Source organism: Thalia democratica, chromosome 2 (genome assembly GCF_965202585.1).
Source record: "Thalia democratica chromosome 2, ktThaDemo2.hap1.1, whole genome shotgun sequence".
Taxonomy (NCBI): Eukaryota; Metazoa; Chordata; class Thaliacea; order Salpida; family Salpidae; genus Thalia; species Thalia democratica.
The window spans coordinates 36,000,890-36,024,904 of record NC_139166.1 but is presented as its reverse complement, the minus strand read 5'-3'; the positions used below and the strand labels follow the sequence as shown (position 1 = coordinate 36,024,904).

At 23.8% G+C, this 24,015-nt stretch overlaps 1 protein-coding gene across 1 annotated transcript; it reads right to left on the bottom strand.

Moving 5' to 3' along the window:
* LOC145828567 (grainyhead-like protein 2 homolog) lies at positions 1-23,045 on the bottom strand. The gene is made up of 17 exons (XM_082936321.1): positions 22,764-23,045; positions 18,871-18,932; positions 16,038-16,111; positions 14,606-14,667; positions 14,332-14,525; positions 11,542-11,624; positions 11,345-11,415; positions 10,013-10,124; positions 9,514-9,662; positions 9,014-9,115; positions 8,739-8,808; positions 7,818-8,096; positions 5,266-5,408; positions 3,385-3,471; positions 2,118-2,243; positions 1,368-1,432; positions 1-127 (listed from the first exon to the last, which is right to left on the bottom strand). The coding sequence occupies exons 1-17, from the start codon at positions 23,043-23,045 to the stop codon at positions 1-3; spliced, it is 2,088 nt and encodes a 695-aa protein (XP_082792447.1).
* Between the last annotated feature and the right edge of the window lie 970 nt (positions 23,046-24,015).

The following is a 24,015-nucleotide window of genomic DNA, read 5'->3' as shown; positions in this document are numbered from 1 at the left end:
TCAAACGCAAGTGAGTGTAATTTGATGCGTAACCTCCTCTCCGCAACATTCACTTCTAACTTCCATAACGAATGCATCCTCATCAGTATAATGACGTATGATGTTATCATCAACTTTTACCAACAATCTTTAAAGTTTTTTTTTGTTTAATATAAAACTCAAATAAAATATAAACTTTTTATAAAAACTTTGTTTAACTTTTTAGATTACTACAACAGCTTTAAAACTACAAAACTTTTCATAAGCTATGCATTTATACTTTTCCTAAACAAATTAGCTTATAAGACGTCTATAGTTTTTATCGCAATTGTTTTAATCGAATTTAAAAAAGTATCTCATATATATAGTAAAGTCTAAACTAAATTAATTATCCTCAACCTTTTTAAAATATATGAACATTAAATAATTGAAAAAAAATTCTGAGGACACTAGATTATAAAATGTATAAATTTAAAAGAAAAAATAAAATAAAAGTATTGTTTTAGTGTTACAAGATGTAGAACTCAAGTTTCGTGCCTAAGCACTACTCAACTGCAAAACAGTTTAAAACAAAGCACAAAACAAAACACTTAAACGAAAAAAAAAAATTAAGTTCGAAACTTGATTTCTGCGAAATTTTACATCTTGTAATTAACTTTTTTATTAAAAAACCCTTATGGTGGGCTCTAAGTAGAAAAATTTAATTTATTAAGTTAAACTTATTTCTATACATGTATAGATATATAAATAATCTTGATTAGTTATCATTTTATAAAAAGTAGTTTTCCATAAAAATAACTACTAAAAATGTGTAAAACTTTTACTTTGAAACTACTTCTAGTTTTTTTTTCAAAAACAAGTGCGTAGAAGATATTAAACTAATTATGTAAACAAAACTAACTGATATACCTTAATTTTATACAAATATAACTTGAAACTTTTGTCAACTTCTACTTTTTGACCAATCTTAGGTCGTATTCTAATAAATAAAGTACCTAAACCTAAAGCAATTAATTTTTAACACACTAACGACTTCAAGCAATTTTATTATTAAGTAAATTCTATTTAATGATAATACAATACGTAACGTTTGCAACTTTAACTGTAGTTTATAGTTTTAAATGAGTTATAATAATTATACCTAAAGCAATTAATTTTTAAGATACATATCAACTTCAAGCACGTTTTTGTTACATAAGTTTCAATTAATGTTAGTACTTTACGTGTGATTTGCAACTTTAGTTCCAAATTTTAGATATAAAAGTATTTCACTGTGCAACTTCTATGTTTTTCCATTTTTAAATTTTTCAAATATTATAAAGTTTAACAGTGACACGATTTTGTGTTTAGTTTTAAATATAAAGCGTTTTATACAGTAACTGACTAACCCTTTTTTCGATTTCCGTATAATGCTTGTAATTTTGTCACTTTGAAGTAGATATTTTTCTTCAAGCTAAGAAAAAAAAAATTAACATTCTTGTTCATTTTATGTTTTTGTATACTTAATCACCACAATAAACTTAAAAAGAAGTTGAGTTTTAAACATTTAGACAAGTAAGGCCCGTCGATAAATTAAAATAGTTTATTATCTATACTTAGCTCAAACAATTTTATGAAATTCTCCTACTGGACTTTTATTGAGCCCAGTAAAAACTTTAATAATATTTTATCAAAATATATATTTATTATTTGAAGAAAACTTGTAAATTAAATAAAAATTATTATAAATAAAACATTTTTTGAAACCCAATATGTTTTTGTTTTTAAATTTTGATTAAATTTTGTTGCTGTAAACTTAATAAAAAATGTTATAGTCAATTAAATAAATAACTACTATTGTCAAAATTTTTCCGCAACTTTTTTAACGATCGTCTGTAGAATAACTATACTCGAACAAATATTTTTTAAAAGAACACGCTTACTTTTTAAGCAGTCAAGGTGTTTTCATTTTTTATTATTACTTAAAAAGTCTACAGACAACCAAAAATAGATAACTGTGGTGCATTTTTTTAAACAATATTAAGTAGTTCATGTTATTAAAATAATATAGCTATTCATTACAACAAGTTAAATTTGATCAAGTTATTTCAAGTTATAAGTATAAAGGTATATTCTTTGTTTGACACATAAAAATTTACTGCATTTTTTAATCCTTGAAGCGTCGGCTCACGAAGAACAACACCATCAAACACTCGATCGTTTTCTTGTCGAACATACAATAAGACTCTTGTTTTTGCAGTTTTTGATTTAATCTTGCATTTAATCTGTAAACATTGGTATAGTATGTAAGAATGTTACAATATCAAATATTTTCTAAATTTCTTTTTCTTTTTTTTATTCTGACTTTTACAATAGAATATTTTAATACTTGTTTAAAAAAGTTTACATACTACTTCTGAAGTTATTTAAATAATTAGCTAACTAATATTTTGATGTTTTCATTCTAATTTTAAAAAATTGATAGTTTAACTATACTACTAAAACTATGAATATTTCAAAAAGCGTTATTTTAAAATTACGTTTACGCATAACAAGTTTAAAAAACAAATAAGTTCTACTAAAACTTAATCGATCGTAGTCTAGGTTTAAGAAGCTGAGACATTTATTTTAAATAATTTTTTTTTAATATTTTTAAATAAAAACTTATTAGTGAATAAACTTTAAACTAAGAAAAAAACATAAAAAATTCTTAATATAAATTATTTTTATTAACTATTAAAACTTTTAATTAAGCCAATTTTTCGTAACTAATGAATAATTTTACTAACTTTAAAATCATATGTGTAAATTTGTTGTCTCAATTAAAATTATATCTAATTAAGTTGTTTTTTTCTTAGTAGTTGTAAAGCTACTAATAGTTTATATTTTACTACTAGTTTTAATTCATATTGGACTTTGAATCATATCGAAAGGTACAGTTAAACTTTATTAACTACGAGCAGATTGTTCTTTTTGTACGTGCAAAAATACGCCTTATAATCAAATATTTTTGCTCTGTTATTCTACTATTTTTGTAAGTTGTAGCTGATACTCAAAAATTTTGAAGATAAACTATTAATTAATTACAAAATGTTTTAAAATTAACTATTTAAAAAATGTTTAAAATAATATAGATGCTACCTAAGAAAGAAATTTAAAAATCTTACAAAAATATAAAAGTTTATAAAATTAGTTACTAATTTTTAAGACAATGTGCTAAGTTGAGAAAAGTGTTTTTTTATAAACACTTTAGTAGCACTTGATAATTTTTTAAAGAATTCGCACATAATTTACTGTTTCCTTTAGAGAAATCTCACTATTTTTTTTTTAATAAATAATGTATTTTCAATGACTTTGAATATATATTAAACTTTTTTATCTTTCTCAAGTGTTTTTTAAAAGTTATAAATATTTGGAAAAAAATACTTTTGTTGGAGGACAAATAGGACTATCATCATCTACAGAAATATTTCTTTTAATTCCTTGTATAGACTTTTCTTCTATTCCAGTTAACTAAGATGTGTAAAAAAGTAAAAATTTTAAAAGCTTTACTATATAAAATCAATTTGATAATAAAACAGTAGATAAACTTTGATTAAAGCGTTTTTATTTTTGTGCGAAGAGTTTTAAGCAAGCGTTGTTCCTTTTTAGACAAGTTGTTAATAAATTTAAGTGAATTTATAAGTTTGTACAACCGAAGCGCTTAATTGATTTAACAATAAGTCATTGCTTATTCAAGTTATTAAGCAGTGTAATAAGCAAATCAAGTATTCTCAGATAATTAAGTATAATAAAATAAAGCTATTAATCAATAAAAAAAATCAAACTAAAATTTTGTACATAGTTATAAGAAACGATGAAACTGTATTAATAAACTTTAAATTTAACATAATGAACTTAGTAATTTGTTAGTTTTACTCCTTTACCAAAAAAATAAGTCTGTATATTTAATCTTAATAATTTTTTATGAGCTTGAATTGTTTCTAGATTCAATAGATCTTCTTTTTGAGTATGTCCTATTATTTTGAACTGGTCATTTAAACTCGAAGTATTTTGAAATGCTTCGAGTATTTTGAATTTTTTCGGCTATTCGTTAGGAAATTAGTAAACTTTTTATAACAATCAATAAGCTTACTAAACTTTAGCGTTAGTAAAAAAATTTTTTTTAAACTTCTAGCAGTGAATTACTATGATTTTCAAAACTTTTTAGAGGTATGTGTCAAAAATGCACGAAGGAACTCTTCTGCACGGATGACTTTTGTATGTTGTCGCTGTTGCACGGCTGTTATTCTAAAAGCTATGACTTGTGCAAATGTGACACCTTTGCAATAGTAATGACGTGAAAAAGTGTCCATTTATGCAAAAATGACCTCATGCATTTTTGATCCTTTTCTTAACATAATGTTTTTAAAACCCTTTTATTACAAACTATTTTAGCTGAGCTATTTTCTGATTCATTTACTTTCTAGAATCTAGATAGACGGAAAATCTATTGTTCGTAAAATTTTTAGTCTTTCGAGTCAGTTTCCATGTAAAATTAGCGTATATACGTATTATACTTCATTATATTAAAAAGCTTTAAAGAAAAAAAAATATTGTTCATTTATACCAACATGGGTATTAAAGTTTAAACTTGTTGATTTTTATTTTGCTAAATTTTGTGACAGAATGTGTAAAAATGTTTTTCTGGCTTAATACTTTTTTCTTATGTTCATAAATATGATAGAGCTTTTGTTTTCTTAATTTCTTTTAAACACTTTTAAATGACTGTTCCTTTTGAATTTGACCAAATGTTATATTAATTAGCTTAAAAGGTTTATGAAGTCAAAATTTAGATAACCTTCTATAAAAAAAAGTTTAACTACCAAGCAACTAAAATTGTTTGAATACCTAAAACATAAAAATATCCAAACAACCAATTTTTGACTGTTAGCTCTTAAACTTTTTTATACTTGCTTATTTAAATTATAACTGTTCATAGAGACCTATAACTTAAATGCTAGCTGTTATGGTTGTTCATATTTTAATTTATAATTTACTTTATTTTTGTTTATTTTTTTTGCAGCAATGTGACTGGCTAAATAAAAGTGATTTATTCATTTAAACGAGATAGTCTTGTAAAAATAAAAAGTGTTCGCATCAACATTAAAATTTTTTAGTAAAAAAAACGCTAACATAAAAGTAAAATAAGTCTGTTGCCGTAAATCAGAGGAGTATAAAAAGTTCATTTATTTTAGTTTAAGTTTTAGCTTCATTTGAATATAGAAATTAAAAACCTTTGGTTGAACTAGATTAAAAATATCTCACGTTGTTTGGAAGAAAATTTTGAACGTCTTGATCAGGGTCTGGTGGATTTGTGGTAGAAGAAACAACCTGAAGAGAACTAAAAAAACCAACATCTCCTGATTGTGAGTTTGGAGTTAATGCAGATGTTGTTGATCTCCGCTTATCTTAAATTAATAATTTATGATACAGTTTGTATTTTTATTTTGAATATTTTTTGTTAATATTTTAAAAGTAACTACTAAACAATCATTAACCGTAAAAGTATATTTTTTAAACTTTTTTGAGTTTATATATGATTATTGTAGTTTACAAAAACTAGTATGCTATCAACATACTAACGTCAGTGTTTCAAATAGTAAACCAATACCTAAAAGTGTTTTTGTGGTTTTATACTACTAAATTTTGACTACATGTATTTCAGTTAGTGATATAACGGATCCATAAAATCAGTATCCTAAAGATTTTAAGTTGCATGTCTTTAAAAAAAATATAATACAAGCTTACACATAATAGTTAAGTATTATATTACTAACAACTTAGTAAAAAATTAACAAAATTTTTCACGTGTTAATAAACAAATTTATTGATGTTGTGGAAATACTTTATTTTAAAATCGAATAAAAAACACACGTCTTGCTAAATAGAAAAAAACACGATAAACTTGTATATAAATTATTTGTATAGTTGAAAAGAAAAAATAATTAAACATCGATTATAATGCATGCTTAAAATAAAATGAAAATATAAATAAAATTGAATGTTTTTACGTTAAAATTAAGATGTTACAAAAAAAGTGAAAAAGAACATTAGCTTTCACTATTATTTAAAATTGTTAAACAAAGTACAACTGATTATAACATGGACTCATCACAAAATATAAATACAGCATAAAGTATAGTAAAGGCCTAAAACAGAAAAAGAATTCTAGTAAAAAGTTTTTGCATTTAACTTAGGTTTAATATTTTACTTTTACAAAAAAACGAATAATAAATAGATTATTAACTTTAGCAATAGTTTAAAAATATCAAACAAACTACAATAGCAAAAGATATCTCTAGACTAGGATTTACCAAAGTGAGACAAATGGCGCAAGTGGGGGCCATAGCAGCAAAGGGGAACAGGGGGGCTATGAGGCCATAACTTTTAAATTGCACTAGATATTCTCGAGTTGACAGAATTTTAGGGGGTCATGAGCTGTAAAAGAGGGAGCCATGAGGCCATAGTTTGAAACAAATACTAGATATTCTGGAGTTGATGGGGATGAGCAAATAAAAAATGTCTTAGGTGTATTTAACGAAAGTTTTTTGAGAAATTTTGTTGGAGGGGCCATATATTTTTTTATTTCTTCAAAGGAGGCCTTATTACAAAAGGTTTGGGAAACCATGATCTAAGTCTAGACTTTTAAGTTTTTAAACTTCATAAAGTGCTTACAATTTAATTTTGTATCTTCTTTCTTACTTATTTAAAGCTGTAAAGTTTGTTTTTGTATCGTTTATGCATCACTCAATAAAAAATATTATAAACTGTCTTACTTTAAAAGTTTTAGATACAATAATCTAAAACGACCTGTTTTACACTAATAAGGAGTTAAAGATCTGTTAATAATTTTACCGTTTATAAATTTCAAAGCAGTAAATAATAACTTAGGTATAAAAACTAAAAGTAGCTTAAACTAGTAAAGTAAACTCAGTGATCTATCGGATCCGGATATTATTTTTAAATTAGTGTCCAGCCAAACCCGAATTCGATATTTTTTTTTCAAATTAGGATTATAGATCTGGTAGATTATACTAGTTTTGATACAATAATATAAAATTGTCTTAGTTAAACACTAGGATTATTTTGTCATTATATAGAGTTTATTAATTTTACTACGTATTTAGAATTAGAAGCTTTTTGTTAATATGTGATAACTACTTTACTTTATGTTTAAATTTTCCTATTTCAGTGAAACCTGCTTATTTATAGTAAATTATCTTCTATCATTTACATATTAATTAAATTCGAGCAATACAGTAAAATAAAGTCTGATTTAAATAGTGCTGTTTTATTGTTATATTATATATTGCTTATTGAACGAAAATACAGCGCTTAAAAATTTGGTCCAAAGACCTGGTTTACGAAAAACCTTCCGGTTATCTAGTCATACACCATAATACAGTTTAATGTCATGTCCAGAGCAATTTTTAAGTACAAATATTTAAGTTACAGTATTTGTCAAATTAAAAACAAATTCATAAAATAACTATGTTAAAATCTATTTACGAGCAGAATCTTAAAATAGTGTATTTAAATTTGCTAAATTATTAGCCGTAGATAAATAATCTTATGAGTTTTCGATTGCCATATATACATATTGTTTATTGAACGACAAAAGTAAGCGCTCATAATATTTGGTCCTAAGACCTGGTGCATGAAAAAACCTTTCGATTTTTAAGTTCAAATTAAAAATTTACCGTTTTCCACATTTAGTAAAAAATATTTTTTGCAATAATAACTATTCACTTATGTTAAAGTTCTATGATTTTTTTTTATTTGGCTTACTATGAAGAAATTTTTAATTGTATACAAACCGTATATATCTGGAATAAAATGAACAGGTCGTGTTGAAAGGTTAACCATTGTTTTAAAAAATACATTGTCCATACGACGGCTACTTTGATGTCTACTGTAAGATCCCATTGAAGACAAAGTTGTAGAGCTGACGTGATTATTAATGTTCGTAGCGTGAGAAGAGCCATGCTTTGTTGATGAAATACCGCCACCGTTAAACACGTTGATTAAAGGAGTGTAAGCTGATGTTGGCATGTTGTTCATGTCTGTAACTTGTACATGAGCTTGTGAAGTAGAATCTGTCGGTTGTTACACAAGTTATGATTCGAGGTTAACTAGTGCTGTAATCGTTTTACAATGAACAAGAACTTTGATTTTCAGAATTTTATTTTAAAAATTAATCTGTAACAGTTTGAACCACTTTTACTATTCAATAATTATCATTAAAACTAAAAAAAGCTTGATTATTTTGTCTAAAACTTTTATCAACACAGTTTCATAAACGAGCTTAGTTTATAAGTAAAATTATATTTTTAAGTGCAGCACAATTTTTACCTTAATTTTTGAGTACTATTATAAAAAATTATTAACGCTTTGTTAGCGTTCAAATGTCTACACTCAGGAAACTTTGACAGACCTAAAGTTGTATAACTTTTTATTTATTTAAGTTTTCCAACTTTATTTTTGAAGTTTAATATAGATGATATACAAAATCTAAAAGTATACAAGAGTAATCAAATCAGTAACTAATTCTAAGGCCTTAGGGCTTCATAACAGTTTAAAGTCTCCAATTTGAAGATTAAATTAATTTGGTATTTTAAATCAATTATTAATTAAGGTTTCAGTGAAATCCTGTCTCCAAAAGTTTACATACAAACAATTAGTCGTGATAACACAACAACAACTACTTTAACTTGTAGCTAAAGCTTTTTGGAAACAACCTTTGCTTAAAATTTTCTGTGCCTTTTTTGCTGCTTTTCTTCCTTCATCTCGAATTTTTCTTTCAGCCCCCTTTAAAAGTTTAGACTTAGAATAAGCTATAAGTTTATTACTCAGTTCCTTGTATATTAGCAAAGAAAAACTCTTATACAATCTATAAGTAGTAATGTAATAATTAATATTAAAAATAAAACGATTAACTTAGATAAAAACTTAAATAAATTATTAGTTATGTTAAAACTTAGCATGATTGTAGTAATGATTTTTTTTAACTGACTTTATCACAGAAAACTTTAAGTTGACAGGTTCCTCTATGAACAGGGTCAACATTTCTATCCATTCCAATAAAAGTGTCTATTTGCAAAGATAAAGGCTGACCCTAAAATTATAGTATTTTTTTAAAAACAATAAATATTATTCAACTAAAGTTAATAAAGAGTTATAATTTTTAAATTTATTTAATTAAACTTTTTTCCTATAAAAATTAGTTTTTTAACCTTAACATACAATTATTTCCTTTTTCTTCTAAAAAATTAGTAATACTATCATGTGCGCTTTTAACTTTTTATAATTACTTTTTTTAACTTTCTATATTTTTATTTTTTATTTTTGTAACTATTAAATTTTCAAAAATTGCAATTGTTCAATTATGAAGTTTTAAAGAAAAAAATATATAATCTTGAAATTTTATTTTATTAAAAATATAATATTTAAACTGTATTTTAACTAAGTACTAAAGCTTAAATATGTTTAGTATTAGTTTTGAATTTAGCTTACTTTAACTCCTTTTTGAGCACTGAAATCTGTACTGAGACAATTACAGCTAACAAAAATTTTTGCAGTGTCATTAACATCCCAAAGGAAACTTATAGCATTATGAGCAAACTCATCAACTTCATGAACAAAACAGCTTTCTTTGTAATCAGCTTCGTTGTTTTATTTTAAGATTAGTTTTTTAAGAAGTACTTTAATGCTTTATTTTAGATCTTTAGTTTAAACCTTAGTTATAAAAAAGAAATGTTTTTACATCTCATCTGTTTTTATTATAAAATTCAATTAAAAACAAACCATAAATAATTATAATTTAATTTAGCCATTCTTATAAGTGTGTGTAAGACCTTATTAACAGTAAGAGTAGTTTTTTTAACTAAAAAAATAAACTACTCAATTTAAACTACTTAGTTTAAAAAAAATAAAGTATAAGATTCTTTTTTTGATTAAAACAGAAAAATATAAACTTGTAAAAGTTTATCTAAGTTTATTAAAGTTCACTCACCGATATCAATGACCCGTTGCCTTGCTGTATGCTGTCTAGCGTGCCAGTACCTCCAGTTTCTTAATTGTTCTTCTTCCTGCTTACTGTCTCCAAACACTATTTGCACTACACTCTGTCAATTTAAACGGTAAGAGATGTTTAGTAAACTATTAATTCTATAAAATCTTAAATCAAAAAGTCTATGATTTTTTTGCTTTGAATAAAAACAAATAATTTAATTTAACACGTTTTTAGTTCTCGCGTTTCAGATCTCTGCGTTCCGTTTTCAATTAAGCACACTTAGTAAAAGTATTTCTGGTTTAATAGCAAGTAAAGTATTACTTATTTAATCACTAAAATAATAATCCTTCAACTTGGCTGAAATAATAAAATAAGTAAAATCATATAACAGTTTATTTACGAATAATTTTTTATCTTATCAATTTTTTTTCTTTTTTTTTTGCAAATTTACTTTAAAAATCTCTAGGAAGACTCTTAATGTGGTTTAAGAATCAATATACTTTAATCTGTAAAAGAGTTACAAGTTAGCATTTTTAAAATTCGTTTAGAGTTTTTAGCTGTTTAAACAAAAAGAATAATTATTTATAGCTAAAAAAATCTTAGTTTAAAAAAAAAAGGAAAACATTTGACTTTTTATAACTTAAACATAATATCCTAAATAATACAATGAAAATGTTCTAATAGTACGATAAAAACAAAAAACAAATATCTATTATATAAACTTATTGAAGATTAAAATGTTGTAGTTCAGAATTTACCTAATAGAAAATAAAACTTTAAAATTAAACAAAGATGAAATAACATGTAATTGTGGTCAGAGAAAAGACTTTTCGAATTTTATCTTATTAGAATTAAATCTAATTTCAAGTACTTCACTTTAAATTTATATTATGTCGTATTAGAAGCACCTGAATAAAGTTTTTACAAAAATGCGTTTACTTAACAGCACATTCTTATTGCAAAAAATTTAAAAATTTTTGAAAGTCTTTTTGATAAATATAAAGTATAGCAATAGTAAAACCACTTTCAAGTGTTTTTTTTTTGTAATCATTTATATAAACATTGTAAACCAACTTTATGTATCTTACTGCCTAAAATTGATAAAAAACAAGTACCAAAAAAAATTTATCTTTTTTTAGTAACTATTTCCTGTAAAAACACTAACATCGCAATAATAACAAATTTATTGTTAAAGATAGTTTAACAATTTAAAAGTTATTATTAAACCATTTAAAGTATGTCGAGTATTAAACTAATGTACAGTTGTATTAAAACTTTAAACATCTTATGTAATTTTTTATAATGCCTAATTCTATATAACCAAGCTCTTACCATAACTTGAGTTGATTTAAATTTCCAAGGTCTTTGTCCTGTTTCACGAAGAGTTATGCAGTAATATTGTCCTGAAATAATTGTAAAAAAAAAGTAGGTATCAGTATAAAATTTTGTTTTTAAATATTGCTAACTTTTTTATTGTTTTTATCTAAAATATACTAAAAGGAATTAAGAAAATAAATTTCTTTAGTAACCTTTGTTAATGTAAGACATTGTTGGCTCATTTTCTTTTTGTTTTAAAGACTTTGGGGCTTCCATTATATATTCAAAAAGCTCTCTGCAATTTTAATACTGTACTACTTTTATTTAGAGTAAAATATAATGTATGCTAAAAACATAAATGCATTAAAAATTTAATTTATGTCATAAAAATCTCTTGGAGTAAAAAGTATAATTTTTATCAAACAACAGAAACTAAATCTTATTTATTTTGATGAAATAGTGATTCACTAAAACAATTTTATTTTAATTTGGATCCGTTTTACTGCACAAACTACTAAATTATAGAATTGGTAATGTTTTCAATAAAAAACGAAATAATTAAATTTAACATATTTTTTAACATTTTTTCAAAAATATTAACTATTTTTGAGGTCTTTAGTCTCATTATAAACAAAAAATCATTTTTAAATCAACATCTGGCCAGCTCCGGTAGATCGTTAGTAAGAATATTTACATTGCAAAAACCTTCTTAACTAGTTTACGTAGTTTTATTATATACTTAAATTCGACGGATTAAAATGTAGAATAGTTTTAAATTATAATTAAACCTTTTTGAAAGCTATTACTGATATTTTAACTTTTAATGTCTTATGTATAAACTTAAACATAAAGCAAACACAGTAATTAATTAACTTAAACATACTATTTTGCGGCAATTCCATATAAAAAACTATACAAGTTCTGAAAAGATCCTATGTAAGAAAAATAACATAGTTTTATACGAAAACTGCTCAAGACAAAGAACTAAAGTCTTAAAAGACAAAGTTTAATTTAAAGTTAGAAAACAATTTGTATTGAACATTACAGTCATTTATACTTATAGAATCTTTATAGTTTATATTTGTTCGAAAATGAGTAGAATTTTTGAATAAAACACCTATCACAAATTTGAAAAAATAATACGTTCCTATATTTTTAAAATACTTTATTTATTAGTTTGAGTGCTTTATTCATAGTTTAGATAACTGAGGTACCTATAAAGATGAAACTATAAAACGACTTTGAAATTTTTTGTTCTTGCAATGAATTATATACACCACAGGTTAGTTCACAAAGTCAAAGTTTATACCTTATACAGCTTGTAAAAGTAATACAAACTAATTTTAACATTAATTTTAACCATTTCTGGCAAGTATAAACTAAGCATCTGGGATTTTATATTCGAAACTATTGAAATAGGGACGTCAATACTCTTTATGAGGAATGCACTAAACCTCAAAAATAAGTTGATTTGAAATAACTAAAACATATATTTGATAGTTTAATTCAAAGAATAAACAAAAATATCATTTGATGTTATCACTGCAAGTATAATACAGTCATAAAAATGTATTGATTATGTTTAGATTGTAACATTAATGAAATTATGTAGTTGTAAGCCTTTATTTGATGATAAAGTTTGTCTCAAAACTGTAAGGTATACATTTCATGGTTACATGGCAATTCAATTTCGGACAATCCAACTTAAAAAAAAAATAAAGGGCAATATTTCAAAAAGTTTCGTATATTTGAAAACTAAATGCTTATGTAGGTTCTAAATAATTTATAGAAGCACCTTTTTTGTTTTTGCAAAACAAAACATTCATCAAAAAAATAGTTTTATTAATTACTAATAGTTATTATACTTTAAAACTTAATTTAGCTATATTTTTAACAATATTTTTCAGTTTTCAAAGAAAAAAGTGTTTGTAGGTATTAATTAGACCTACATACGCATGTTTTATCCTTTTCAAATATAGGCTACTTTTTTATTTCTGTTCCTTTAAAAAAGCTTTTAAGAATTTGGATAGTATGAATTTGAATATTCGTGCACCCGCATTTGACGTAATTTAAGTACTTTTTCTAGGTGTAAGGTGAATGTTTTATCAATGTGCCTACTGTAACTTGAAAAAATTATAAAAACGTTTAATTTTAATTAAACAATCTAATGTGTAAGATAATTTCTTATTCTATTAATACTTTGAAAAATCTATATTTTTTTAACGCATCTCTTTATAAAAAGTATAAGTTTTACTTATTTTTAAGCGCTCACTAAAAATACGCATTAAGTTTACTTTAAACATTTAGAAAACTGCTTACCGATTTTAAGCTACAATATCAATTTTTTTATTCAACTTTTTTGTTCAGTACAAAAAATAAAATTATTATGTGTGTGTAATTAACTCTTATTTTTTAATAATTATTTTTTTCAAGCGTGATATACTTTTAAAACACAATAATCGTGTTTAACAACAAAATTAAACCGTATGCACTTTTTCCTTATTTGAAATTAAAAGTAATATTTTTATGGCATATAGCATTTCTGGATGTTTTAATTTTAATTACGACTTCTATAAATATAATGTATAATAATTCTGTCTTTAAGCAGCTAAAAGTAGTACCATATTTTATTTCGAGAAAAAAATCTTTAGCTGTTGCTTTTATAAAACATTTAAAAAGTTATTTAAGCTATGATTGGATTGTTTTCTTTTCACTCTGAACTTTTCTATTTAGAAAATGTATACATAAAATAACAAACTTGATTTTTATACTTTTTTAGACTACATAAAAAAATTATAGTGTGTCAATGTTTAGAATTAGAACATGCAGTTTTATTTACCAAAAGTCAAATGTACTTTTAGTAATCTAGTGCTTTCAAATACTGAAGAAAACTTTTATAAAATCAAGTACTAACTTGTAAAAAAATGAGTAAAGAAGATAATATTTAACTTGATAAACTAGAATTTTTTTCTCATAAACTACTTGAACTTTTAGTCTCTTACCCGCTATAGTCTGTTGATAAATTTTTACAGAAGTTGTTAGTAAATAAACTACTACTAGAAGAAGCTGGTACAGGTGATGAAACGTTGTCTGGCACGCCCAGGCTTTCGTAGAAGTTTGTTGTTGAGCAATGAAGGTTATCAAGTGATTCAAAACTTGATGTTGTTGCATACCCAGTTTCAGGACTGTACTGCTGCTACAAAGTTTTTATTGTGAAATACTCGGTGTACGATAGCTCAATGCACAATGTATTTTTAATATATTTTATATACTAACCTCACAGCTGTTAGAAATATGCATGTAAGTTCCATTTACTACTAAGTTTCCGTTATTTGATTCTGATGATATTAGTATCAAATATTAAAGTATTGATCAAATTTTTAAGAATAAAAAAAGACATAAAAAAACTAAATAACTTTTTAAGAAATTTTTTTAAATAAAGCAAATAACTTTATAAAAACACTTGATGTTATTACTTAAGTTTTGTAAGGATGTTTTTATTGATAACTAAGTTCTAAGAGTTTTTTAAATAATTAAGAGCTTTCTGTTGTAAAACTGTTTCTTTTCTAATGGTAGAAGTCTAATATGCACGAAGACACGTTTGCACGGGTAAAAAAAAAAACTATTTTTATTGTTACTTATTATCACTGATACCCCTAATCCTTACCATTGGTCGGTTTTTTTTTTTAATTTGTTTTTTATTAATGTTTTTAACTTTCTTGTTTTTTTTTTGATTAATAATTTTTAGAAGGTTTTTTTTAATTTTTTTGCTAGCCCTCTTTTGCTAAACTTTGCTAATTTTTACCCCTAACCTTACCCTGGGTCGGTAACTGTTTTATTTTTGTTTTTTTTAATACTTTTTTTTTGTTATTTTAATTTTTTTGTTATTTGCTTTTACTACCTCTGTCGGTAACTTTTTTTAAAGTTTTTCTTTTAATTTTTATTCTTTTTTTTTACTTTTCTTATTTAATTTTGTTATTTTTTACTCTGGTGCAAAAATGAACCTTAGTGCAAAAGTGACCCTTCGTGCAAAAGTTTCTTCGTGCAAACGTGTCATCGTTTATATTTGACCCGCTCCCCTTTTCTAAAGAATTTTAAATTTGTTCTTTTAAAGTTCCATTACCGCTGGAAATATTTTAAACTATCTTATAATGACAATTCATATAGTAAGTCATATTTAAAACATAAAACATTTAATTTTTACAAACTTAAGCAGATTTTTTGATCGCCTGTCAGATAACTAACTAAAATACTTGCCTAGTTTGTCAGACTTTTAATTGCCATTAAGACTATATTATTACAAATTTGAAAAACATATTTGATTAATTCTTAATTAAGTTATCTGACAAGTACTTATAAATTTAAGTTTTGAAGCTCCTAAATTATTTTTCTAATTTAAATTTTGATTATCATAGTTGTATAAGAAAATAATAAGTATTTGAGAAGCACTATTTGTTTTTTACGAATTGTAGATTACATTTATATCTTACTAAAAAACATCTACAAATTAAACTACTACTAACTACAGCATAATCTTAGTAAGACAAAATTAATACATTTTAAGCTATAAAAACAATTCACTAAAATAAGTTTTTTCAGAAAACAATAATTTTTTTATTTTAGAACTTTAATAAAGTATTTAATTTATGTACAAACTAAACTAGCAATATTGATTTTTTTACTTAAAAAACATAAAAAAACATCTGACCTCTATTTGTTCTGTTATAACTTCTTTGATCAATTCCGTTTGAATTTTGATCGCTTGTATTGTTTCTAAAACTTCTGTTTTGTTTAGTAAAAAGTTATAAATGGTTTAGAACCGTTTTTAGCTTTAGTTTTATTACTTAAAAACTAGCAATTATAAATAATTGTTAGTTGTTGAAGTAAAATAGTATATGAAAAGTTATTGTTTTTACAAGAATTTCTAGTTTTACAATTTTTTTTAGTATAATGAGTCTAAGCTAAGTTTAACTACTATACTAATCAATGTATTGTTTTCTGTAAGTAATATTTGCTTTGAAAATATTCAATACAAACTGATTTGCGGCCATCATAGTAGTATATTTTTACTCGCTTTTTATACAGAAACCAAAACTTATATTTAAACTAGTTTATATTTTAAAAACCTTAATAGTCTATCTTATTAATTTTCTCAAAATTTATAAGATATTTACACCTATTTTTTATTTTACTATGTAGCGTATGAAACTATACTCGGTGTTAATTTTAAACTTTCACTAGCTTAATGTTTCATAAGACTTTTTTATAACTAAAAAACTTTTATTTTAATTAATGCATTAACAATACAAGACTTATTTTTTGTTACATTTAATTACCCACATTTTTATAGTAGTATGTTTTAAATTATATTTATTCATAGTAAATAAAAAATAGAAGGTTAAGTACACCATACCTTTTTAAAACTATCTTTAAAAATTATATTTTCGGTTATAAGGAAAATTGTAAGGTAAACACCATTTAATATAAATATTTTTAATTCGTAAACTTAATAGCTGTAATATCTTGTTTTGCTGAACTAAAGTTTCTAATACTTTTTTATCTGCTTTATTTTCATCAATTTTCTATAAACTTTATCTTAAGTATATAATGCGGTTTTTATGATCTTAGGTAAGGTTATCTTGTGCAGATTTAGTTTTATCTGGCTGTATTAAAAAGTGACAGTTGATTTTTCTACATAATATTATAACTTACTTTAAGCGAATAGGAAAAACAAACATATTTGTATTACTAAACATTTGTTGACATTATTAGATCTAATTTATACTAAACTTGCAAACAAATTTTTTTTTTAATTAAACACAACACAATTGTAGTAACTACAGACTTCTTAAAACTAAATAATAATTTTTTGTAAGAAAATTAAACTTTGTATTTAAGTATTTTATTGTCTTTTGTTCTTCTGATAAAACTGTAAAATTTACTAGTAGGTATTTAAATTTAGAAAATAATGTAATCTTTTTGTCAATACGTTAATTACTTTAAACTTTATTACAATTTAAAAAAACAAATTATTTATTTTCGTAATGCATTACACAGTTTTGGTGTATGCAGATTGTTACAAACCTTAATTTATAAAATTTATTTTTTAAATACGTATAGAAATAAGTTAAAAATTTTCTTTAACTAAACTTAATTCTAAACAGTCGTTTGTGAAGTCTCTTTGAGTATTTTTTTGTTTCATAAGCTGTTTATGTTTGTTGCTTGTGTTTTTCATATCAAAATACTTAGATATTGCCAATTGATAACATTTTGATTTGTATAACTACACAATCCATTGCTTAATCCGATAAGACTAAGTAGGATAGTAGAACATGTTATACGCAAAAAAAAAAACGTTTAAAGTACATTTGTGGATTGTTTATCGAGTATTATATGTACAAAAACTAAACTTTGTTTAGATAAAGCATTATTTTTGTTGTTTTCAAATTGTTAAAAAAATATATATATAAAATAAGCTATACTTGTTAAAAACTATTATAAAATGTTCAAATATTTTTTGCACAACATTAAACAATTATCAAACTACAAATAAGAAATTGACAAGAGCTTTCTTATAAAAGTTTTTATATAAACTTTGTTCATAAAAAAGTCAAAACAGCTAAAAGTTTGATTTCTACTTAATGTAATTTTAGCAATTAACTTTCCCTCATTTAAAAAACCCAGTTGCCCGATTTACTTTTATAAAAATAACAAATAGGTTAGTTATTTTTCACAACATTAAGTTAGCCCCGCCCGGTAATTTCACATGGTGTCTTAGCAATACTTTTCAATTGCCATTTTCATTTAAACAAACTCTCTATTTGACTCTACAAGTTTAAAAGCTTCCCACAGAATATTTATTTTAAATATGGAATTTATAAACAAACATAAAAAATGACAAAAGCTAATTTTATAAGAAGGCAGCTTGACTGTCTTATTTTGTATTTCTTTCTATACCAAAAATATTTATAAAAGTATTACGTAACTCTGTTTTTTTATAAATTTTTATGGCATCAAAATGAATAAAATGTAATACAGTTTTTTTCTTTTTATTATATTATATCAATTGTAGCTTTAGTAAGCTACAAAATTCTGTTTTTACTCTATAACGTTATTCTAAATACTTATTCATATTCCTTAAGATTTTCCATCATTATTTATTTAGTTTTACTTAAAAAAGTAGCGCAAAAAACTCTGAAGAACTACTTCCATAATATTCTACAAAGCAATTATTTTTAAGTTAATAGCTAATAAAAATTGACTCATCTTTATGTTTCAAGTTTTTTTTTTTTTTTGATTGTTTACATGTAACTAAAAAAAGAAACATAACCGTTTTTTAGTGTTTTGCCAGGATTATGTTCAGACTTATTATCTATGTGGTACAACTAAGTAAAACAGACTCTGAAGATAATAAGTGCTTTAATCACTTTTTTTTTGTGCTTCACTACTTTATTTTTTAATTATTGTGCAGAGTATTTTTAGTTTTATAAACTAGGTAAGTATTTAAAAGCTTTGAAAAAAAAATTTACTCATAAACTTACAATGTGTTAACTTCTTGTTTAGAATTTTCAAGATCTGCAATGATTCTTTTTTCCATTGGTACCTGCTTCAACAAATAAAAACCGTAATCATTTTTTTATTCCATGATTTATGTCAATTTTGTTAAATTATTTTTATACTTATAACGTTTTAACTATTTACAACTTTACTAAAAGAAAAACAGTAAAGAACACTATTTTTCAACAAAAGAACCAAATAAAAAAGGTTTATATGATTTTCAAACAGTTACATTTATTTTTTTGTAAAGGTATTTTAAAATGAGAATAAAAACTATAGCTTTCTTAACTAAGTTTATTAAAAAGTTTAAGAATTACTTTTACAATACAGTCTTTATTTTTTTTCATATTTATCAATTAATTTTAGTACAAATTTGATCTTGCTTAACTGCATTTTGTCTTTAATAATTAAATTGTAAAAACTTAGAAACTTATTTTTCAAATTTAAACTAAAATGCTAACAGATTAAATTAATTAAAGCTGCATGTTCTAATTTCTTATGTAAGTTATAAACAGTCGTAATTATGTGTATAAAAAGCTAAAGTTTAACAATTTGAAAGATAATTATAAACTGAACCATACTTTAAACCTTTAATAGTATTCAAAAATAGTTTCAAAAAGTATAGTAAAGCATTAAATTGATGTGCTTTTTAATTAGACTCGTATCATTAAAAATTATACTCAAATAATTCTACGCTTGAACTTTTTTATTGTAAATATATGTTTCCTTAAGTTTAAAATGGCTGAAAGTGTGTCATTAGCGATTTTAAGTTATGGAATACATACAAAATTCAAAATTAGATGGTATATTAAAGGTTTAATTTTTTTTAATAAAATATATCATTATCTAATAGCAAAACTCGTTTATCTATAAACTTGTGGTGCTGTTTGTATTTAATCTAAATGTAGTATATCAGTACTTGTAGTGTTTGCAAAAGTCAGCTAAAATCAACAAAAGCTTGAACAAAGCTACTTTCGATTATAGTTCAGTTACTTTAGGCGTACTAAATAAAAATGATTAAAAATTGTAGTTTAATAGCTATTTCAGTACTGCAAGTAATTTCTATGATACTTTTTTTAGTACCCATGCTATAATTTAACTCCTACTGTTAATGACTACTTGTTAACTTTGTAAAATAATTATGATGTATACTTTTTCTTTAATATTTTTAGAGAAATTCATAAAAATGTTTTACTAACAAATAATCGTTTTGTATAAAAACCATCATAAGATTATTTTTTTACTAGATATTTAATGTTCTAAAAGATATAAGATAGTCTAAGTTTCAACCGCACTTCAACTCTAAACTCTAAATTCAGTTTGAATATCCAAAAAACAAAAAAAACACTTTGTTTTTTTAACTTTAATTCAACACCATTTAACTATCATAAAATAACAATAACTATTTAAGCATTATCTAGTTAATTAGGAATTAAATTAATTTATGCCTAAATAGTTATTTTTAATTTTTTTGATTATATTTATTTATACTTTAAACTCTTAACTTTCCTAAAAACTGTTGAAAAATAGTTTTTTAACTTTTTACAAACAAAACATAATCAAAATAATCAAAGTTTTAAATCATTTTTAGCCTAATCATTATGTTTAATTAACTTTTTATGTAAAATTCTTTGGTGAATAAATATTCAAGTTAATCAAAATAAAATTCCCTAGTCTATAATAATTACAGGTGTTATTTTTTTAATACTTTACACAAAACATAAACTAAACGTGCGATTGTTATTAGATTGTTGCTCTTTATATTTAACAATTTTATTAAATGTTTTTTTTTTGTGTATGTGTCGACTAGCAGGTTTCGGTGTTACGATATTCAACTATTACAGTTATTAATACCGTCATTTGAAACTCTACGCCACCAAACTATTTTAAAATTTATTGACCTGAAATTAAGTTAACCCAATCTTAGATCAAAAGAAAAAGTAAAATCTAATTTAGACTTGATAAGTACAAGAAACAAATGCAAAACTTGAATTAGGATTTTTTAATTTAGAATAAAAGTAAGGAAATTTTAAAAACAATAGTTTTTAGTATTAGTGCTAAATTCTTATTAAAGACAAAAGCTTTAATTTATATTTTATTTCAAGTATTTTTAATTCTCGCAAAAATAAGGAATGTCATCTTATTTTCATTTTCAATAAAATTAAACTTAGTTGTCTTTATAATGTTTTAAAACTTTCCAAACAAAGTTAAAACTTTCAATAACTTTTCTTTTGTCCACTAAAAAGTTTTAAATGCTACCTGGACACCATAGAACTTAGTAAAAAATTGTATTATAAGTTTATAAAAGCTAAAAAATAAATTTCTATTATAATAATTTCTTTTTTTTTTTCTAATCTATTTATACTTCGCAAATTATATTGTTGCTAGTTTAACACTGTTTCATATAAAACTAAAATGATATGCAAATTTTGTTTTAAAATATTATTTGTACTTTGAGTAATAATTTACACTTTGAAATTACATATTTAAAAGTCTTTTCAAGGGGACTCTGTGAAAATTGACCTAGTTATTCAGTTCTAATTCTATATTTAAACTTAAAAATAAAACACTGAGTTTTTTTTTTTATCCGAAGCAATTGTTTCATTGTTCAGATGAACAGATCTTCAGTCAGTTTGTTGATGGTAATAATTTTTTTGTAGTAAATAATTATATTATGGCAAATATTTACAGTCAACAAAACTGTTAAAAAAATGGAACAAAGCTTTTAATTTTACACTTATGTTGAACGACTTGTACGAAGTTTATAACTTTAAAAGTAAAACTTTTCACATAGTATAGACTTGTTATAAAACAAACTTAAAGCAATAATTTTATTTTTCAAGTATTTTTATTCTATTACAATAGTTTTAATTAAGTTTTAGATTAAATAAAAATCTTAACTAAAATTTTAGATGTTGATTCAAATCATGTATTTCGATCTTCATTTAAATATGAAAATTATTCGTGTACTTGCTTTAATTTTCAAAGGGTTCATCTAAATAAGTACAAACTAAAAAAATGTAGGTAAATAAAATTTACAACTTTAATTTTTTTTAAGTTAAATAATATATTTTCGCAAATTATTTAAAGTTATATATTAATGATTTTAAGTCATGTACTGTTTAACCTTATGAACAGTTTCATAATAAAAAATGAGTTCATATTTTTAAAATATGGTTTCAAAACAACAATGATGTGAAACTTGTTTTCGCTTTCTACAAAGTGTATCTTAGTTTCTGTAACAAAAATATATATATATTAAATAATTGAATAAATGACCTAAAGTTTAAACGAGTTGTGGTAAAAATGTTTGAAATACTATATGACAAAACACAATTATGACGTTAAACTATAAAAGCAAGTTAGTGAAATTGAACACCAAACGCACGTTTGCTGGTTTTCTTTCATATTTAACGCTTTCTTCTATTTTACCGGTATAATTGAAACTATAAAAAAAAATATTAAGGAGGGCCAATTTTGTAAATGAAATAAAATAAATTGTTTAATGGATTTTTAATAATTTTTATGTTATGCTTTTATAAAAAAATTTACTAAAAAATTAGTCATTAACAAACTTTTTTTATACTGATGTTTATTATAACTGTGTACTTACCACTTATCTGACTTTAATAATATAAGAATATTAAGAAGAATAAATCCCTTATATTATTACATAATACCAGAAAAATTCAAATGCTTAGGTGAAGTTTACTTTTTGACCAAATTAAAACTAGTTTGAACCTATTAAAAAAACTCCATTTTAACTAATTTTTAACTTCTTTGTTAGTATAGGACAGTAAAAAAATATACTATACATTTAATAAAAATTTCTTTGCAGAATAAACTGTTTAAATCTATACTTATATACTAACAATACCTTGTAGTAATCATAAAGTATTCCCAGTGCGGTTGCAGATTCTTCATCACCTTGATTCGACATAATTGCAGTCGTAAATGGATTTTCAAGGTAAGCTTTCCACGTTTCGTCGTCACTCAACCGAAGGAAGCTGTGAGAATTGCCGTCGGCTTTAAAATCTATGCCACTTTCGTTGATTTGACAAATTTCGTTACCCTTTTGATAATTGGAACGAACTTCTTCTACAGCTCTCCTTGATTCTTGTTTTATTTTTTGTTTTGTTTTTGTGCTGCAAGCACGCATATTACTTTAAAACTTCGTTGTAGAATCTTTTCGGTCTTTTTATAACTTAGACAGGCTTGACTTCTACAAGCTTGTTTCTGCTGACCTCTTTAAAAACCTCACAACAGTTCTTGTTATCTCTAAGTTTTACTAGAAGTCAGAAAAAATGTACTTTTCTCTTTTTTCTTCTTCTGCTTTTTTCACAAGGTAAGTAGAAGTCAAAACTGATTAAATCGACTAATCAGAAAAATCTCTACAATATAATGAAAAATTAATCTTAAGTACTATAAAAATAAATATATGTGCTAGTGTGAACATGCTAGTTAATAAAGGAGCAAAAAGTGAGGCCTCCATCAATATCTGCCTTAAGGCTATATTAAAAGAGAGCCACTTCAAAAAATATTATCACTGATTATTTACGTGCGTTTTGATTTGCACAGCATTTACAATAAATTAGTTATAAATCTTTTAATCTACTTTTTTAGTTTATAACTTGTCAGTAACTGAAAAAGCGTATTAAATTTTATCATCTAACAAACATTTAAACAAATAAAAATTATTTTATATAAAGCAAAAGTATATATATAACTTACTTTAGTGATAAGCTTAATTTTTGTGAATAAAAACAAGTCGGCTTTAAAAAAAATTGGTGAAACTATTCTATTTTATATGTTTTCTTAAAAATTATCAGATTGTGAAACTTTATTTTTTTAGCCTAAATAAAGTTGTACATTTCTTATGTAAGCTTTACTGCAACAAACTATTGCACATATAATTTTTGATAGTTTTATTACTTATAAACTTTATATACTTTAATCACAATTACAATTCTTAACTGATAAGCAAATAAGAAGGGTAGTATAACTTTAAGTATCTTTATTTTATAACCAAAACAATGTTTTATTTAAACGAGATCTTTTGTTGTTAAGAAATCTTATTTGAATAGAATATTAATTCGAGTTAGTTATCTCATAGAACTCAAATTCAAATT